Here is a 19858-nt window from a genome sequence, read left to right as displayed (position 1 = left end):
TGCTCTTCAAAGTGTTTCAGGAAAAATCTGAGAGGCATCATGAGAGGGGAGTGTGTTTGCTTGGGGTTGTGCCACCGTCAGGGCTGTGGGGGCGGAGAAGGATAGTGGCTGGGCACGACCTACTTCAAATGTGGGCCAATTTCTTCTGCCCCAGAAAGGCAGTTAATCGTAGCTTTTAAGAAAGTGCTCATTCCCCAGGCAGGAGGCGGTGTGGTCCAACAGAGAATGTTCTGGGCTGGGACTCAGGAGCCCTACCTTCTGGCTCTAGCTCCAGCTCTGTGGTTCTCTCCATCTGTAAAAGAAAGTGGCTGGGTCAGATCAGAGGTGACCAGCTTTGAACCGGTCCTGAAAGACATTCAGTCTGGTCAGCATGGTGACACAGCCTTTCCCCCCTAGGTTCTCAAGAAAAATGAAATTAGATGTCCTCACAAAGACTTGTACAAGAATACTCATAGCTGCCTTATTTATAATAGCTTCAAACTGCAAACAGCCCAAATGTCCATCAGCTGGGGAGTGGATACATAAGTGGTGGTACATCTATACAGTGGAACACTATTCAGCAATAAAAAAGAATGAACTATTGATACATACAACATGAATGAATCTCAGAAACATTGTGCTAAAAGAAGCCAGACGCTAAATGAGTGCATACTGAATGATTCCATCTAAGGAAATTCTAGAACAGGCAAACTAGTCCACAGTGACATAAAGCAGATCTGTGGTTGCCTGGGTGTGGGGGGAGGACTGACTGCAGAAGGGCACTAGGGAACTTTCTGGGGTGGTGGGAATGTTCCAGATCTGCAGTGGAGTTCCAGTTCCGTGGAAGTATACGTTCTTCAAAGCTCGTCAGACTGTACACTGAGGGGACATTTTCTTCTATATAGATTATACCTCAATAAAGTTGGTTTCAAAAGAAAAGAACTTTAAAAATTGAGGCTACATTTAAATATCAGGAGGTATTTAAATTTATTTATTATTTTTATTTACTTATCAGGCTTCTCTTACGTAAAATCAGGTCTAGAGTCACCAGGCCACCTTCCTGTGTGATCACAGTTGGCTGGAGGCGAGGAGCAGCTTTTCCACTTTGATCTTTTGAAACACAAATCTGACGATCTCAGCCAACTAGAGCAGCAGGAACAGGGCATTACAGGCAGCATTTCAGGGTTCGTGTCTCAGGCCTCCGCGGCTCGGCGGGCGGCTCTGCTGTCTTGCCTGGGCTCCTCATGTTTCTCTTACTTCTGGGACCAGCGCGGGCTGGCTACCTACCCGGGGCCCGGTCTCCTTACAGCAATGGCAGAAGTGCAGAAAGGGGGCGAGTGGAAGGACAGACGCCTCTGAAGGCCCAGGCTGGGACTGGGCACGCTGTCACTTCCGGCCCGTTCCACTGACCAAGTTCAGGCATGGCTGGGGTGGGGGCACAGACACCTGCCTCCACCGGGAGGAGCTGCAGAGGCATCTGGCAGAGGGTGTGGGTGTGGGGCAGGGTGAGGAGACGGAACTATAATGCAATCTATCACCGTGATCCCATCCCTTTGCTAATTAAAATCATCACTTTGGGGAGAAAGACCCAATTTTACAAAACAGCTTTATTGAGGTATAATTTACATACCATAAAATCTACTAGTTTTAAGTGTACGACCCAATGATTTCTAAGAAATTTATAAAGTTGTGAAACTATCACCACGATCTAAGAAAACTTTTGCCCATTGGTGGTCAATCCCCATGCCCATCCCCAGCCTGGACAACCACTAATCTACTTCCTGTTCCTCTAGATTAACGTTTTCTGGACATTTCCAGAATATGTGTTCTTCTCCGTCGGGCTTCTTTCGCTGAGTATTATACCTCTGAGGTTCATCCACACTGTCGCCTGTATTAGTACTTTGTTCCTCTTATTGCCAAACAGCCTTCCAGTGGACAGATATCCCACATCCTGTTTATCTGTTCACCAGCTGATGGACATCTGGGTTGTTGCCACTTCTTTGACTGCTAGGAATAATGCTGCTATGACCGATCCCTCTCCTCCCTCCCCCACCTCTGGGCCTCCTCACCTTCTATTTCCTCTGCTTCTATACTCCCATCCCCACTCACATCCCAGCAATCCCCTCCTCAGGGAAGCCTCCTCCGTCAGACGAGGTTGAGTCCCCCATTACGGGGACCCCACGTGCCTTCATGTGACCTCTGGGTCATGTCTGTGAGCCTCAGAGAGTGGGGATGTTGTCTGTTTTGCTCACTACTACATCCCAGCTCCCTGCATAGTCTCCGTACACAGTAGGTGCTCAGTAAAAGCTGTTGCATGGAGGGAAGGAAGGAAGGAGGGAGAGAAGAAGGGAGGAGACGACACAGACCTGGGTCTGCCCGGCAGCAGTGTCCTGGCCCCACTGTGCTGCGTCCCTGGAAGTCGCCAGTCCCCGATGGTAAGGCTCCTTGGCACCAATTCTGAGACCACTCCCTGCAGGTACGGCTGAGTGGGACGCCACGGATGAGCCACCTCCTGCGGGATCCCACCCCAACTGCAGCACCAACCCAGAGGACAGAGAGGCGTCCGCCAGGTGACTCCCCGGCCCCTTCCCTCCATGGGGCCTGCCATGCCCTGGGGATGCCTCCATGCTGGGCTGGCGTGGAGGTGGGGCCTGGGCTGCATCTCTGTGCCAAGCCCAAAAGTCCCCTGGAGAATGTGTGCCGCGCTCTGTGCTGGCACTACTGGAAAGCCAGAAGTCCTAGAAATCCAGTCCCCGCCTTCAAAGTGCCTGGCAGAGACTGGGCGGAGGATCTGGGGACTCAGGCCTTGTCTACACAGTCTTTATAGAAAGGGAATTATTCCTGAGCACACACTTCCCTTTTTCCATCTTGTGGTCAGTCTTACCTCTGGCTTCTCTCCCTGCAGCTCCACCCCCTCCCTGGCAGACCCCCAGACCAGTCAGGGGCATGGAGGGGGCATCACCCACGCCCGGGGGGACGCCTCCATCCTCACGAGTGCTCCCATCTCTTTCTCCTCCACGGGAAAGCCCACGCTGGTTTCAGGTAATCATTCGCCCCCAGGAAGCAGGGCCTTCCTCCCAGGAGGCCGGAAGGACAGAGGCTTCTCTCCCGGGGCAGTGGCATCCAGTGGGTGGGGGGCACCAAGGTTGACCCCAGGTTTCCAGCTTCTTGAGCTGGGGCTGTGGCCCTGTCATTGCTGGTGATTATTCCTTAATGCTTACGAGCAGGCGTTTTATTCACAGCTTCATCTTCATGGCCCAAAATCGCTACTCCTGAATGAACTCACGACCTTGACTAGTTCCTTAATTCTTTGAGCCTTGTTTTCTAGCCTGTGAAACTGCAGTAGCCTGTGCCCTGCAGAGGGGTCAGCAGTACCGCACGTGGCGGCCAGCTCATTACCTGGCGCCTTGCAGGCATTCCCTCCCAAGTGCAGTTCATTTTAGGACCTGCAGTTCTGGGGTTGGACACTAGGTGGCGGTAGTTCTCAGGCCGGCTGTTCTCCAAGTGCCCCGCTGCTGGACCTGCAGCATCAGCAGCTAGCTGGAAAAACAAATGATCGGCCCCACCTCAGTCCTACTGAATCAGAAACTGAATTTTAACGTGGCCCCCGGAGATTCATATGCATTTAAAGTCTGAGAAGCACTTATGTGGCACATACTACTTTTTTAACATCCAAAAATGGACTTAAAAAACAATGACTAGAGGGGCGGGCCCCATGGCTTAGCGGTTAAGTGCGCGCGCTCCGCTGCTGGCGGCCCGGGTTCGGATCCCGGGCGCGCACCGACGCACCGCTTGTCAGGCCATGCTGTGGCGGCGTCCCATATAAAGTAGAGGAAGATGGGCACAGGGCCAGTCTTCCTCAGCAAAAGGAGGAGGATTGGCATGGATGTTAGCTCAGGGCTGATCTTCTTCACACACAAAAAAACAATGACTAGATATATGATCTTCAAAGTGACAAAAGGAAAAAGGGAGACAAGTACAGTACTAAGATGTAAAGAAAAATACCCAGATATCGGGTAAGCGCGTGGGCACTGGCGTCCCCGTGGCCTGACCTGAGCCAAGATTCTGCCATTTGCCCTCAGGGTGACCTTGAACGAGTTACTCAACCTTTGAGAGCCCCAGTTTCCCTAACTGTAAAATGGAGGTAGTAGTGGTCCCACGGCTTAATTCGCTGTTGATTCGCTCATTCAGGGAGCCCTTGCTGAGTGTGTTTATTGCAGGGTAGACCCTGTGCCTGCCCCCACGGAGCCTCCGGGCTAGAGGGGAGGCTGGGAGCCGTGCCAGACCCATTTCAGCCTCCCCGCCACTCTGCCAGCCAGTTGCCGGGGGCTGCGCATCACACATGCCCTCCTCCACGGTCCCTGGACTTTGTTCTTTAGGACCTCGATTCCTTCTTCATTCTGGCTCCTTGACTCCTCAATTTGTCACCCTCTAGAAACGGTCTGCTCTTCTCTCCACCATTTAGCCGCCCTGATGGTCTTCCTGGAGCCAGGTGAGGGAGGGCAAGTGGGTGAGGGCTGGACCAGACAGAGACAGGGTCTGGGTTTCAGTCCTGGCTTGGGAAAGGACCAGGTCGTGGCAGCCACAATGGAGTCTGTGTCCCAGGAGAAGGAGGAGGTAGTCTGCACCAGGGCTGTCCTGTGTGGTTGCAGTGGGGCTCCTGGCTCACTGCCATGATGTAGACTTCGGGGGCCGCGAGCATCAGGGTGGAGAGTGCAGGGCTGCCTCTGTGTTCCAGGACCTGTGCTCTTCTGGGTCATCCTGACGCTGGTGGTGGTCGTCAGCTCCGGCTCCTTCCTCCTGTGCCACCGGAAGGCCTGCAGGAGGTGGATTCGGCAGAGTGAGTGGATGTGTCTTTGGGGCCTTGTGGAGGGCGCCTGGCCTGGGTCCCTGCCCTGCCTTGCTCTCTGAGGCTGGCACCTCCAGCCCTCCCCTGCTGTCGTTTCAGAGCTCCACCTGTGCTACCCAGCCAGGACCTTCCGGCCCAAGCTGGAGCCTGGGTTAGTGGGTAAGTGTCCAGATGTCCGCGGGGCTGCTTGAGCCACATGGACATGCAGCAGCTCTCGGCCCTGGGTCTGGGGTTCCTTCGGGCCTCCCTCTGTGTGCTTCCCACAAGCTCCTCTGTCTACAACCTCATCTGAAATGGGAATATAATGTGCGTGGAGACTGTGTGACATGCCCTGGACAGCACTGGATGGAGTGCTGGCACGAAGGCTTAAAAATCCACCCGTCTCCATTCCTTCCTCCACAGCGCCCCCAGGAGAGGCATTCCTGATGCCCTCCCCTCCTCTCCTCTCTCCCCCTCCTTCCCAACCTCCCTTTTCCTTCTCCCCACCCCATGCCTCCTCACCACCCCCTCCGGCAGCCGCCGAGGGGTATAGGGGTCAGTAGGGCAGGCAGATAGGGCTGGAATCCTGGTTCCCCCAGTTACAAGCTACACGTGCTTGGGTGAGTCACTTAATTCCTCTGTGTCTCAGTTTCCTCAGCTGTAAAATGGGGACAGCGGGACCTAATTCAGAGGGTGGGCGTGTGGATCAATCGAGATGGGGCCTGTTAGGCGCTCTGCGGGGTGCCTGCACGCGGGGAGCACGCAGTGAACAGCGGCTGCTGTGCTGGGCGGCCGGCCTGTGACTGGGGCCTTTTTCCTCACCAGGAGTCCCAGGACTTCCTGAGTTCTAAGTTGTTCTGAACCCCTCCCTGTCCTTGATGTCTGATCCCTGTCCAACCTCCGGGCCAGCTCTTCCAGGCAGCCTTCTGGAGCCCCTGACCCTCCCCACCCATCCTGGCAGGAGGTCTCTTCCAGCTCTCACCTGGGGGAGTGTGTGTGTGTGTGTGTTGGGGGTGGGGGCGGGTCCCAGCCATCTTGTGCTAAATGTCTTCTCTCCTCTGTGCAGCCCCTTTGGAGTCAGGGCAAGGTCTTCCTCAGCGCTCCACAAGCATTGACTGGGCTCTGACCACCGGGGAAGGAGTGAACGTGAATGGTCTGAGCTTCCCTTTCTGGTTCAAGGCAGGCTCCCCTAAGGTGTCTCACTGACCCAGGAACCCCAGGGGAGGCAGGGCGATGCTCTTCGTTCAGTAAGGAGGAGACAAGGCTCAGAAAGCTAGATGACTGGCCCAGGGCCACACAGCCTGTAAGTGCCCCGGGCAGACTCAGGCGCTGGTCCTTGAGATGGCAGGTTTGGTTTGTAGAGGGCTCAATCCTGTCCCCTCTTCCTCCCTCCAAGCTTTGTGCACCACCCCGCTGCCCGCCCAGGAGCACAGTGGTCAGCCTCAGGCCAGGTCATGGCCCCCTTGCCTCCTACCCCCCAGGCCCCTTGGAGAGACTTGCTAAAGCCCAACTTCTGACTTGGGCACAAAAACACGGTCCCCTGAGGCGTGTTTTGAACTTGATGAGTTTCACAAGCAGGTGCTCGTGTTCCCTTTGCAAGGGGGGTTTTTGTGTTTTGACAGTTTCAAGCCTTTTTCCATGAGCTGTCAGGCTCAATGTCTCATTGAAACTCGCGTTTGCTTTCTTGACATTTTTCTAGTATTAGAGTTTCCATTGCCGTCAGTTTATTTTTTTCTTCAAACCTTCGTGATAGCAGTTTTGTCACAAAAAATAAAAAAAGAGAGAGAGAGAGAAAGAAAGAAAAAAGAGCACCTTCCCTTGAGAAGCCAGACCTACAAGGAACCCAGCCCTGAGACTCAGTGGTGGCCATCCTGTTTGGGGCTGCTTCTGGCCCTCTGGCTTCCGGTGGGTCCCTGGGGTCTGGTTCCCAGGCTTGAGATGGAAGGAAAGTGACGCCAGGATAAGCACGTGGCGCGCAGCATGGGAACGGACTGAGCGGGGTGGGTGCCCCGGTCCCTCCAGGGTGCTGGACGGGGAAGGAGCATTCATTCATTTGTTCTCTCGTTCATGTATTCAAATCATCGTCACCGAGCCCTTCCTAGTGGCTCTGTGCTGGGTACAGAAACTGTCCTTGGTCTTCTGAGCTTTCAGAACCAGTGTCAGTTGCTTGAAGGGGCTAAACGTGAGCAGGATGGGAATGTGCGTCCCACCCTCCCTGTCTTGGAACTCCAGGGCTGGGAGGGTGCGCATCAGGGGTCCGGGCAGGTGCCCATGAGAGGATCACCAACCGTCTCTTGAATTAATTGGAATTGTGGCGTGTGTCCTTGGGGTAGGCGTTTGCAAAGCCGTGCATGTTCTCATTTCATTCCTCCCAGTGGCCTTGTGAGACACATGCTATTATTATCCCATTTCACAGATGAGAAACCAGAGGCACAGGAAGAAGGAACTTGTTTAAGGCCACTGGGTTAATAAGCAATACGACCAGGATTTGTTGTTATTGATGCTATAAAGGGTCTCACCCTCGGCACCGTTGACGTTTGGGACTGGATCATTCTTTGCTGCGGGGCTGTCCTGTGCCTTGTAGGATGTTTAGCAGTTTCCCTGGTCTGTAGACCCGCCAGGCACGAGTAGCACCTCTCGGCTGCGAGAACCAAAAATGTCTCCAGATGTCACGGAATGTCCCCTGAGGGGAAATTACTCCTGGTTGAGAACCGATGACTGAAATTCTTTTAATCTTTCATTTTAATGGACACTATTTATAGTTGTGACTTTACGTGTTCCTTCAGGCAGGTTTAAGTTGAAAAAAGAATTTTTGTTGTTTTGAAACAATTTCAAACTTGTAGAAAAGTCATAAGTACAGTACAAAGGACCTATTTTTCCTGAACCATTTGAGAGTAAGTTACTGACTTAACGCCTTATCATCTCCAATCCTTTAGTGTGTATTTCATACAAATAAGGATGTATTTTTTTCCCAACTATAGTAAAACCATCAAAATCAGAGAATTCACACTGATGCATTACCACCAACTGATTCTCAGACCCCATTCAAGTTTCTTCATTTATCCCAGTGATAAATTTATAGCGAAAGAATCCGGTTCAGAATCTCGTGTTGCATTTGGCTGTCCTGTCTCTTGAGTCTCCTTCAATCTGGGTCAGTTCCTCCAACTTTTCCTTCATTTTCGTGACCTTACCACTTTTGAAGAGTCCACCAGCGATTCTGTGGATGTCCCCTGTCTTGGGTTTGTCTGATGCTTCCTCACGATGGGGGTCAGCTCGTGCATCTTTGGCGGGAAGATCCCGGGAGGGACGCTGAGTGAGCTCTTCTTGGGCATCCATCCTACCAGGTTTCATTTTGTCCCTTTCCTGGTGTGGTTCACCATGAGCACTTGATCAAGGTGGTGTTTGCAGGCTTTTCCACTGCGAAGTTACTCTTTTCTCCTTGGTAGTCGCTAAGTATTTTGAGGGGCGGTGCCTTGAGGCTTTGTGAATAACTGGTTCCTCGTCAAACTTTCCTTTTCTTCATTTATATATTTATACCTGTGTGGACTCATGGATTCCTCTTTGATTCTGCTACCATCATTATTTAATTTGATATTCAAATTGTCCCAGATTGGGCCAGTGGGAACCCCTTCAAGCTGGCTCCCCTGTCCTTCAGTTCCCATCCTTTTGTGTTTTGAGCACTTCTTTAAGACCTTCCCAGCTTAGCTTGTACCTTCCTGCCCCCGCCCTGGAATCGGCCATCTCTCCAAGGAGACCAGGATCTGAATCGAAGGGTGCCTGTGCCAAAGTCTGGCTGAGCCTCTGTGCCAGACTCCTTCCTGAAGTCTGTTCCGCTTCCCACCCACGGCAGCCAGATCCCAGGCCAGAGAGGGGAGGGGCTGAAAGGGGAGAGTGACAGGGACGGAAGGGTCTGAGAACTTAGCTCACGTGCTCAGTGCGAGTGGCCCTCAGAGCAGCCCTGGAACACCATGCACCTGTCCTATGGGGGCCACCAATGCCCAGCATGTCCCTGGACTCCTGTCCTGGGATGCCGGACACGTTTATGAGAAGATTGTAGTTATTCCCAAAAAGAGGGAAATCAATAAATGAAGACAATGGACTGAAGCAACAGTTTTAAGGGAAAAGCACTTATGAAATCTGACCTCTGTGCTCGGTCAGCGTGATTTGTCCTGGGTCTTTATCAAGTACACACATGGGCTGGAAGCCAGCTGCAGGCAGATGTCAGGGCCTCCTGGATTCTGCCTTTTCCCCTTTATGTTAGTTTATGCTTATTTCCAAGAGTCAGTATCAAATGCTGATTATCTCTTGGTGTGACAGGGCACCAAGCCACATGAGCGTCCAGGGACCCACTATGTGCCAGGCAGCGTCCTGGGCACCTTCCCTATTTAATGTTTTAATTTTTTTGTTGTTGTTGTTTTGTTTTTTGGTTTTTTTTGTGAGGAAGATCAGCCCTGAGCTAACATCCATGCCAATCCTCCCCTTTTTATTTTGCTGAGGAAGACTGGCCCTGGGCTAACATCCATGCCCATCGTCCTCACTTTATATGGGACGCCGCCACAGCATGGCCTGACAAGCGGTGCATCGGTGTGCACCCAGGACCCAAACATGGGCCGCCAGCAGTGGAGCACGAGCACTTAACTGCTACGCCACGGGGCGGGTCCTTAAAGTTTTAATTTTTAAAAATTTTAAATAGACTTCATTTTTCATAGTTTTAGATTTACAGAAAATTTGAGAAGATAGTTCAGAGAGTTTCCATATACCCCACACCCTGTTTCCTCTATTCTTAATGTCTTCCATTAGCGTGGTGCATCTGTCACAATGAACGAACCAATACTGATACATTCATATTAACCGGAGCCCATCCTCTATGCAGATTTACTTGGTTTTACCTACTGTCCTTTCGCCGTTCCAGGATCCCCTCCAGGACACATGACATTTAGTTGTTGTGTCTCCTTAGCCTCCTCTGGGCTGTGACAGCTTCTGACTTTCCTTTTTTTTGATGACCTTGGCAGTTTTGAGGACAGGTCAGTTGTGTTGTCGGATGCCGCCCCCCACTGGAATTTTTCTAATGTTTTTCTCCTAATTAGATCGGGGTTAGGGGTTTGGGGTTGGAAGACCACACGGGTACAGGGTCATTTTCATCACGTTGTATCAAGAGTGCATGCTCTCAGAGTGGTCAATCACTGGGCACCTCCACTTTTGAGATCTCAATCTCCATAACAACCCTCCAAAGCTGGCATGATCCGTCCCGTTTTCCAGAGAACAGGACTGAGGCTGGGAGAGGTGAAGTAATGTCCTGGGTTTTACTGCCAGGAAGGCCTCCAGGACTGCTAAGCTGCCTCACTGTTTGGCATCTGGCTTGTTTTCAGTTTTTGAATGATTACAAATACCACCGTTGTGCACGGACTTGTTTTCTTTAGGGTTGTTTCCTGAGGGTGTGTCCCCGAAGAAGAATGCTGGGTGAAAGGGTTTGGGGGTTTCATTGCCAGAGAGTTCTGGAGAAAGCGGGAACCAGTCCGCAGGGCATGAGCAGCTGTGTTCCTGTTTCCCCACGTCCTCCCCGAGACTGAGTTTCATCATTTTTAATTATGTTTGTCTTGTTACTTTGTCACACACTTCTTTCCCTCCGGGCCACCCCGGTGGCTTGGCGCCAAATCACCGTTGACTATTTGCAAAAACTCAAAATCACTTTCAAAGGTCAAAGATTTGGCTTCACTGACATCATTGAAAAGAATGTGCCTCAGGCCAGAGATCATTTCTCAAAGCAATGGCTTGGGCAGTGGACAGTGGCCGCCTCATGGGAATGAGCCACAGCCTCCCGAGGTGACCACTGTGCCGGGACCAGCAGTTATCAGAGTGAGTAGACTCTGCGCGTTTGTTGAATCAGGAATCGGTGGTGTTGTTTCACACCCGTGCTTCTTTCGGCCATCATTCTGGCCCATTGCCCCACTGGACGCTTTCTGCCTGCTGATGGTCGTTTAAAAGGTACATGGAAGCGTGTTCCCCAGGCTAACCTAGTGTCCACACGGCGTGTTCAAACCACGTGTCTTATTTGTCTTTTCGTAGTCTCGGCCTCCTGCAGGTATTTCAGCGAGGATTCAGGGCTGTGGGTCCCCAGAACTGCTGAAATCAGAGAGGGTTCTGGAGGAGCTTAGCTGGCTTGCTGGCATCTTCGTGGCAGGTTTCTCTGCTCAGGTGTGCACAGCGGATAGCAGCATCTTCCCGGTCTCCGTAGACGACCTCTCTGAGAGTCGTGAAAGGCTGTGCGTCCCCAGAGGATAGTCTGGCCTGGGAGTTGATGTGCCCTGGGGTAGACCAGATGCCCGGGCACCACCCCCAGCTGTCTCAGATGCCAGTGGGCCCTGGTTAGATGTCAGCACACACTTGGCTGTGACCTGGCGCCTGACTTAACATGAGAGAAAACCTGGAGTAGAGGGTGGAGGTTTGGGGTGAGAAGGTAAAGGTTGTGTCCTAAGAATTGTTGCTTCAGCACCTCCCGACCAGTGAAGGGCGGGGTTGCAGGAGTGGGTGACAGAGGAGTAGCTGTCCTGCAGGTGGCCACATGGGCTCTCTCAGGCACAGGTAACAGGAACTGAGCCCGGACCGGCCTGAGCCAGAGGGCTCCAGTCAACGGGCTTCAGGCATGTTCGGCTCAGGGTTCAGAAAACGTCCTCAGGGTCCGTCACCCACCCTCTATCACCCTGCCGTGAGGTCCTCCGTGTGAGTTTCGCACGCAGCTCTGGGAGTCCTGGGCTCTCCAGACCCCAGGGGCTACCAGGTGGTGGCAGCAGCCGCAGGCAAACTTCTGACCCAGCGGAAGCCTCCCCAGCGCCATTTGGGGCATGTGCCTCCCCTGAGCCACTCCTTGTGCATGGGGGGTGGGCGAGGGAGGGGGTCCAGGGTGCTGACTGGCTAAGTGGCTGCAGGAGAAGGTGGTTCTCCAGTTCTCCAACTGCCACTGGCGAAGTGAGCACCGGGAACTGAGCCCCTGTGCCCCAGGCCTGGGGGTGGGCACTGACCCCGAAACCCATCGGCTGCTCTCCAGCCCGAGGGCCTGACTGAACACCAGCTACCACCATGTGCGGGCTGGGGCAGGACCTGGCAGCTGCCAGACCCTCCTTGGTGAAGCCTCTCCTCTTTTTCTTTTTGCAGATTCCAAGCCCAGAAGGAACTCGCCAGTAAGTAGCCCCTCCCTTCGCCCTGCCCCAGCTTTGCACCCCTAAATCTGACTCCTTCCCTGAGAGATCTGCTGGTCTGATAGCTGCCGGGGGATCGTTCCCCTCCCACAGTGCCTGGGCTGCGGGCTCCCCTGCAAGTTCAGGCTGGGTCTGCCCCATGCAGGGAGCTCTGAGCACAGTGGGGCCTCAGCCAGGCCCAGGCCCAGGAGGTGGAGCTCCACCCCCATAGCAGCCTCAGGCTCCTGGCTCACCCCGCCGGGGACTTCCAGAAGGGCCTGCCAGGCCGTGGATTTGGTTTGGGCCACTTTGAGTGCCAGGTGTGGTCAAAGGAAGGCTGTGTGTTTCCTCTTTTCTCCTTCACTCCTCCATGAGTCTCGTCCTCGCAGCTGGGATGACAAATCAGTAGCACGAACTTTTCAAACGTAGCTGTCGTGTGTGGAGCACTTACCATGAGCCAGGCACCCTGCTTCGTGCTTCCTCGAAGTTATCCCGGGTAGTCCTTACAACCCTCAGATGTTGGTACTGTCGTCTCATTTTATAACAGAGGAAACAGACGCCCAGACAGAAAAGGTCGTTCCACAGCTGGAAGGTGGATCAGCTAGGATTTGAGCCCTGGGTTGTGTGTTCTGAACTGTTACCCTCCTAGTAGGAACATCTCATCTGCCTGTTATGAAGTGCTCGCTTGCTGTGCGCAGGCGCTGGGCTGGGGGCTTTGCAAATGTTCCCCCTGATCCTACGACCACCCAGGCCAAGGGCCATATACCGGTCCTCCCTGGGCTTGGCCTGGCACCCTGCTCTGTGCCCAGCCTCCCAGGGGCAGCGGGGTGGGGGGGTGGGGGAGAGCAGGGGCGTTGCCCTCCGGAGCTGAGGGAGGGGGCGAGCAAGTTACTTGACTCCTCTGTGCCTCAGTTTTCTGATCTGTAAGATGGGAAGGGGCTAATATTAGCCAGCTCATAGGGTGGTTATGAGGGTTAACATATGTCAATGTTACATTGACACACGATAAGCACCGTATGAGACGCAGGCTACTGTCCTTGTTACTTAGTAGACGTTTAAAGCAACATGACTTCACCCGGAAAGCGACACACAGGCTACATGGCTGAGAAGCCCAGGGTAGCATGCGGCAGCTATAAAGCAGAGAAGGAGCCTCCCTGAGGTCTACAGAGATGGAGAAACTGGGGGCTTCACAGTTCAGAGACTCAGGGGAGGCTGGGGCACCCTGCATCCATGCTCCTTTCCTCTCTGCCCCCAGGAGCTGAAGAGGAGCGTGTTGGTGGCAGAGCCGGGCACAGAAGAGCTGGGGTTAATGAGTTCGCCGGCTGTGGAGACCTGCCCCAGTGTGGGGCCGGCCTGCCTGGAGAGCCAGCGGCTGCTGCAAGCCAGCCCCCCCAGCAGGCCCTCATCACCCGTGGACCATCCCGAGCCCCGGGTGACCACGGAGCATACTAATAACAGGATCGGTGAGTTGGCCTGTCTGGGGGGTCCCGGAGTGGTCAGGGCCAAGGGGGGTCAGGGGGGAGACGGGTGCTGGGCTCTCGGTCCCCGACCAGAACCAGAGACCCTGGGGCGGGAAGGCCCAGCCTGGAAGGGGCGTGGATTCTCCCACTGGCCCTCGTAAGTAGGAGGTGCTTTTGGTGCAAGAGTTGCACGACGCTTAGGCATATCATGGAGCTTGCCCCACCTCTGGACCCAGTTTAAATTTCCGTAAGAATAGGAATAGTAGTGGTACTTCATAGGGCCATGAAGTTGTCTGGGTGGGGTGGGGGTGGGGGGCGCCCCCTGCCTGGCGCCTGCTCTCATTAAAGTAAAAAGTGAATGCCACCCCCAGCCCCCTAGAAAGAGCCCCTGAGGGGGACAGGAGGAAGACATGCCAGTAACAATAAGACCTGCCACTTGTCTGAGGCATTCCGGGCATCGTGCACGTGTCACCTCCCATTGTCACTCAACCTTCTGGAGTCTTCCTCTCCTTTTACAAGTGGAGAAACCGCGGCTCAGGGGGGTGAAATGATTTTACCCGTCACACGGCTACTAAGTGGCAGAGCTGGGACTCGACCCCACATCTGCTGGACTCTGAAACCCTTGGTTTGTCCACACCGCCACCCGGCCTCTGCGGAGGCACGGAAGCTAGCACTCTCCCAACTGCAGCCGCCTTCCAGCTCGGACAAACCTGCTGCTTTGGCCTCCCACGGGCATCCCTGCCTCCTCTCCTACTTCTCTCCACCCAGCACCACCAGAGCGCTTCGACCAAAGTGTATGCCTGTCCGTCTTACACCCTCACGGGGGCCTGCTACCTGCAGGGTGAATCCCAGGGTTCTTATTCCGGCGTTCAAGGCTGGCCACGAGCTACCTCCTCGCCGGGCTCACCTGCCTCTTGACCCCACAGGTCTGCCCCTCCTGCTCAGCGGCAGTTTCCTGAGTTTTCCGAGCCCTCTATCACTTCTAAGTTTCTCTGTGGGAGCTGCTTCCTCACCTGGGACAGCCACCTCTGCCCCCTTGAATCTAGATAATTGCTCATGTACTGTGGATCCTGCTTATTTGCCTCCTCCTCCTCCAGGAAGCATCCCTGCCCTCTCCACTCTCCTGTCTAGACTGGTGTCCCTCTGCTGTGCTCCCCTAGACCCCAGGCCTCCCCCACCCAGGGTCCTTAGCACCCTGCAGTGTGGCTGTGTTTACAGCCTTCTCCCCACCCCCACCCTGCCCTCACCTAGCTGTGAGCTCCCTGGGGGCAGGGCCTCAGTGGGCTCCATCTCTGTCTTCTCTGGAGGGTTAACCATCACTGGAATGATACCAAAGAGGCGTTTGTAATTGTTCTACACGTTTCTATGGCAGGCACCAGTGGATAGAGCTCTTTGGGCAGAGTCTTTCTCACCAAACTGAAACCTTTGGAATTGGAGCTTTCAGCAAGTTTCATTTGAAAAGAATGTATTTTGGGAAATACCACCAAAGGCATCTCCTTTCAATTTCCTAAGTTCTAATTTGAACGTTTGAGTCCACGCTGAGGGCCGTACCTGGAGCTGTGGGAGTGGGGCTCCGGGAATGTTGGAGGGGAGGATGGAGCGGGGGTACCTGGCTCCCAGGATGGCTGGGGCGTGGGCAGCCTGCCCAGAGCTGAGCCAGCCTACAAGCCTTGCAGGTGAGCAGGGTGGTGGGGAGGGAAGGCCTTGGAAGTTTTCTTGGGGCACCCAAGAGATGGTGAGCTCTTTGTCCTCCCGACAGCACCCCAGAGGAGCACCCCCCTTGTCCGGTTCCCAAGGGGGACCAAACTCTAGCCTAGGCTTCATCTTTCTTCCCCTGGGCACCAGGCAGGGGCAGCCCCTTCTCCCCCCTCCCCCCCACCTCCCCAAGACAACGTCTCTGGATTCTGGAGCCCTGGGTGGGGCAGGAAGTCCCAGCAGCTTCTGGGAACCCTGCGCCTCCCAGCTGGGGGGTGGGCAGCCCTGTGATGGGGTCAGAGGCAGAGGAGTCAGGCCCCGAGGGATATGAGGGGGTGATGGCCGGGCCCAGCTTTGGCTGCTTCTCCCTAGACAAGCCCACCCCTCCTTCTCTGCCCCCCTCCTCTGTGCCACTCTCTCATCTCCTCCAGCCCTGGCTAGCCGCCTCTGCACTCTCTCTCACCTCCCAGGCTCCCCTCTCTCTCACCACCTCTGGCCCCCGTCTTTTGCCAGCCCCTCTGGTCAGGTTTCCAGGGTGAGGGGCCTGCAGGCCTTGATGGAGGGTGTGTGGCTGGGGCCCAAGGCCCTGCTCTCTCTTTCGGGGTGTGGCGGGCCCAGCCTGCAGCTGTCTCCCTGTCTCAGCCTTCCCTCCAGTTCTTGCTGCTATTTTGAACACTTCTCTCTTTCCTGGGGGTGTAAAAACCAGAACAGAAGAGCCGGCATTGTGCAATGGGGGTGAGGGCACAGGGGCCCCAAGACTCTTTTGAGGGTTCCTGAATCAGAGAGCTGTAACCGGGTTACCCAGAGAGACAGGGATCCCCAGCTCCCTGCCCCACCCCAGCTCTCAGGTTGCTCTTGAGCTCCCCCATTCAGGATCCAGAGTCTTGGGACCGAGCAGCTGGGAGCTGGGACCCTTCCCTGAGCTCGAGGCCCTCAGAAGCTGGGAAGTAGGGTGCTTAGAGTCTGCTGACCTGGGTGAAGGCCAGGCTCCCCACTTCCCAGCCTCTTGGGCCACTTAACTTAACTCCCCTGAGCCTCCGAAGCCCCCGAAAGCAGACGGTGGTGAGGACCCTGGGGATCAGGCCTCTAACGGGCTGAGCTGGTCATTCGTCCAAGCGATATACACAAGCGATCCTACCGTGTGCTAGGCAGGCTCAGCCATGAAGGCCTCAGGTGGGAGATGGGCAATAAGCAAGGAACAACGAAATATACTGGCCCCGAGCACAGCTGTCTGAATCGCAGGCTGCTGGTAATTACTGACAGGGCTGAGGTTTCTGTAGGGTGGGGCCGACCATCTGGGTTTGCCTGGACCCAAGAGGCCCTGGGACCCAGGACTTTCACTGCTAAAACCAGGAGCATCCCGGCAAACCCGAAGAGGTTGGTCACCCCGGTTTTTGCTTCAGGCACGAGGATAGGAGCAGAAAGGGCAGCCAGGCGGGGCGGGAGTTTCTTTTGGGATTTCTCCTAGCTACCTGGTGACCTTGGGCAGGTCACTTAACCTCTCTGGTTCAGGTTCTGTATCTGTAATTAGGGATAATAATCAACTGTCCACCTCGCAGAAGTGATGTGAGGATTCAGGAGCAAATGTGGAACAGCGTCCCGCACAGGCTAACCTCTCCTCGTGTCCCCTGGTGCTACAGTTCTCCATGTCATTACCTGCTTTCTCCCCATGCTTCCTTTCTCCCCCGACCCTGTTCTCTTCTTCCCTACCCCATCCCTGCAGAAGTGCCGAGAAAAGCACAAGCATCTCCCATAAGTAGCAAGTGGCCCAGTCCTTAACTCCCCGGCACGCAGTTCCTAGCTGCTTTATCTCCTTTGAGGCTCAGGACACCTGAGATTGGCAGGCTTACTGTGCATCAGAGAGGTTGTGGCAGCTGCCTGAAGCCACACAGCAGAAGTGGCAGAGCTGGGCGCTCCCCTGCCTCCTTGCTTCCATCCGGCTGGGGCTCTGTTCCTCTCACCTCACCCATGCTTTTGCTTTGCAGAGAAAATCTACATCATGAAGGCCGACACAGTGATTGTGGGGAGTGTGAAGACCGAGGTGCCTGAGGGCCGGGGCCTGGTGGGGCCAGCGGGGCCCGAGTTCGAGGAGGATCTGGAAGTGGATCATGCTCCCCACTACCCGGAGCAGGAGACAGAACCACCCCTGGGCAGCTGCGGGGACGTCATGTTCTCAGTGGAAGAGGAAGGGAAGGAGGACCCCTCGCCCACGACTGCCTCTGGGAAATGAGGCCTGGCCTGCCTGCGCTGGGGCTGAGAGGGCAGCCGGGTGCCCCCTGGGAGGCCAGGGTGGCACTGGTGGCACCAGGCGGGTGGCAGAGGCCCATCTGGCCTGAACTTAGGTTCCAGCATCCAGTGGTCGACCAGCCTGTCAATGTAGGAGGGGTTCTGGTGGTCTCTACCTGTATCCTCACCCAGCTGCCCCCCACCCCAACCCTAGGGAAGCCGGGCTTGTGCAGTACAGACGACCAAGGGGTGATCTGAACGGCGACATTTGTTGGAGCAATGGATGGATGGCAGGGACTGGGCACCCCACCTTCTGTTCCTGCCCAGATGAAGATGCTCCCAGAGCCCTGGGCATCCACACACCAGCAGGGCCGGAGCCCACCTGAGGCGGGGGCCAGGAGGCCACACCCCTCTCCCCTCACCTGGGCCTCAGGAGTGACGCCCATTGCGCCTTACTGCCGTGCCAGCAGCCCCCGGTTACTGTAAATGTGGACCCCCATGGGCACTGAGCCAGCGCCTGTGGTTGTTTCTCCCGAGTCAAAAGGGAAGTTGAGGGATGGGGCGTTGTTGGCTGGCCCCATCTTGGCTGCAGCCGCTGCTCTGGGCTCTGTGCCAAGGCGAGTGCCCAGCCTGGCCTCCAGCCCCACTTGGGCTGAGGGGGACCTTTCTGGTGCAGCCAGCCCTTCCCTGTCCTGCAGCCCCCACAGTGGCCCAGGGCCTAGGATCAACTCAGTCGTCTCAGCGTGTCCCCCCAGTCCTCACAGTAGGAGGCATCTCAGGACCCAGGTGTCTGCAGACCCTCAGCAGCTGCAGTGCCCGCTGCGGCCGGAGACCCTGCTCCCAGCCGCTGCCTGGAGAGGGGCCTATTCTGCTTTGCCCAGGGGCTTCCTCCCCGCATGGAGAAGGGGAACCGTGGGCCCTTTCTGGTCCTTGCCTGCTCTGTGGGCACCACCAGCCCTGTCCTGGGAAATGCAGAAGCATCTCCCCCAGATCTGCCACGCTCGCAGATCCCCATGGCACCAGACCCTGCCCTCTGGCTCCAGCTGCTCAGCACCCATAGTTGGGAAGTGGATGTCAAAAAGCAACACGGTTTCACCCAGACATACTGCCTTATTCTGGACTGTCAAGAGAGAAGAAGCATTTGGTAGTTTGCTCTGGATTTCAGGTTTTTTGCATTTCACTCTGAGTAGTTACCCCAATGTAATCTACTGGCTTGCTCTCCCCAGGGCCTTCAGACTCTGCAAAAAAACAAGTGGCCTTGGAAAGGGACCGGGGCACTGAGTCGCAGGCAGCCCGGAGGCTCCTGGAATTACCCAGTGGGAGCTGGGCCTGGGAAAGCCACTGTTTACTCACCAGCCTGCTCGCTCTCTGGAGGAAGTGGGGCTGGGTCAGGACTCACAAGGGTAGTTTCTGAAACTGCTCAGATGTTTTGGGGAAAGCTGGAGGCTGGGGCACCGTGAGAAGCGGTTACACCAGAACCTGAAGACATTTACATGGGATGGACGATATTTGCCAAAATGCCTTATGCCAGGACGGTGTGGGCGTGCTCTGCGCCCCTGAGCACCCTGTAGGGTGTCTGAGGACGCCACACACCCACTGAGGAGCGGCCCAGGCAGACATGACCTGAGGATATGGACCATGTTTCATGAAGTGAGGCACTCGCTCGCTCAAGGGCCCTTCACAAACCTTTTGATCCATTAAAAATTCCTAAGTTCCCTTAAAAGTGAATCGTGAGGCTATGGGAACTCACTGAGATTTGAGATTTGGGAACCTCTGAGCGGAAGGGTCCAAGCAGTCTCTCTCCCTCCAGGACAGGGGCTGCCTCTTCAATCCTCTGCCCCAGACACCCAGGTGGCCAGCCTCTGGGGACAGGGAGCCCGCTGCCTGCTGGGGCAGCCCTTCCCCCTGCTGGAAGTTCTTCCTGAACAGTGGAGGCAGATCCTTCCTCCATGTAACTCCCACTTTCTGGTCCAAGGCCTGCCCTTTGAGCATACTCAGAATAAACATGCTTTTGTCACAAGGCTCCCTTTGGGTCTTTGCAGCAAGGGATCCCCGGCCTCCGCACGGCCTGCCTCCCTCTGGGCTGGGCTGAGCAGCCACAGCTTGGGCAAAGGGAGACACAGATTAGTAGCGTGAATGCTGCTGCCTTGGAGGGCAGGGAAAGGACAGGGGTGAATGTGAGCCTGGGGCTTCCTGCCTGAGCTGGGAGGGGCCCAGCCCGCCTCCCCGGTCACAGCTCGGGGACAGTTGGGGGCCTGCTCTCCACCACAGGCAGCCAGCCTAGAGCCCCTCTCTGACTATGGCTCCCCTGTGGGGTGGAGGAAGGGGGGCCGTGGTCAGCCAGCGCCCACCCCACCCCAGGACTCAGCTTATTCCCAGCCCTCACAATCAGCCCCGCCGCTGAACCAGTCACGCCTGCCACGTGGTGGGTCTGAGAGCCAGGGCGAATCTCCCTGCCCTGACCAGTGTTGCGGGGCCCCTTCTCCACCTCTGGC

General features: G+C 55.5%; 1 protein-coding gene across 5 annotated transcripts in view; it reads left to right on the top strand.

The window, feature by feature from the left end:
* The window catches only part of TNFRSF8 (TNF receptor superfamily member 8), a 63427-nt gene extending 44044 nt beyond the window's left edge, over positions 1-19383 (top strand). For all 5 annotated transcript variants that reach the window (XM_087446790.1, XM_087446794.1, XM_087446793.1 and 2 more), the window contains 7 exons: positions 2456-2549; positions 2885-3021; positions 4718-4819; positions 4928-4987; positions 11960-11985; positions 13238-13445; positions 17123-19383. In XM_087446790.1, the coding sequence (XP_087302916.1) occupies positions 2456-2549; positions 2885-3021; positions 4718-4819; positions 4928-4987; positions 11960-11985; positions 13238-13445; positions 17123-17367 (872 nt within the window). In that variant the 3' untranslated portion in view covers positions 17368-19383. The remainder of the gene's footprint in view (positions 1-2455; positions 2550-2884; positions 3022-4717; positions 4820-4927; positions 4988-11959; positions 11986-13237; positions 13446-17122) is intronic.
* Positions 19384-19858: the final 475 nt, after the last annotated feature.

The sequence above is a fragment of the Ceratotherium simum genome, chromosome 22 (genome assembly GCF_057802395.1).
Source record: "Ceratotherium simum simum isolate JZ-2026a chromosome 22, ASM5780239v1, whole genome shotgun sequence".
Taxonomy (NCBI): Eukaryota; Metazoa; Chordata; class Mammalia; order Perissodactyla; family Rhinocerotidae; genus Ceratotherium; species Ceratotherium simum.
Note: the sequence above shows the minus strand (reverse complement) of the source record. Positions and strands in the feature narration are given on the sequence as shown.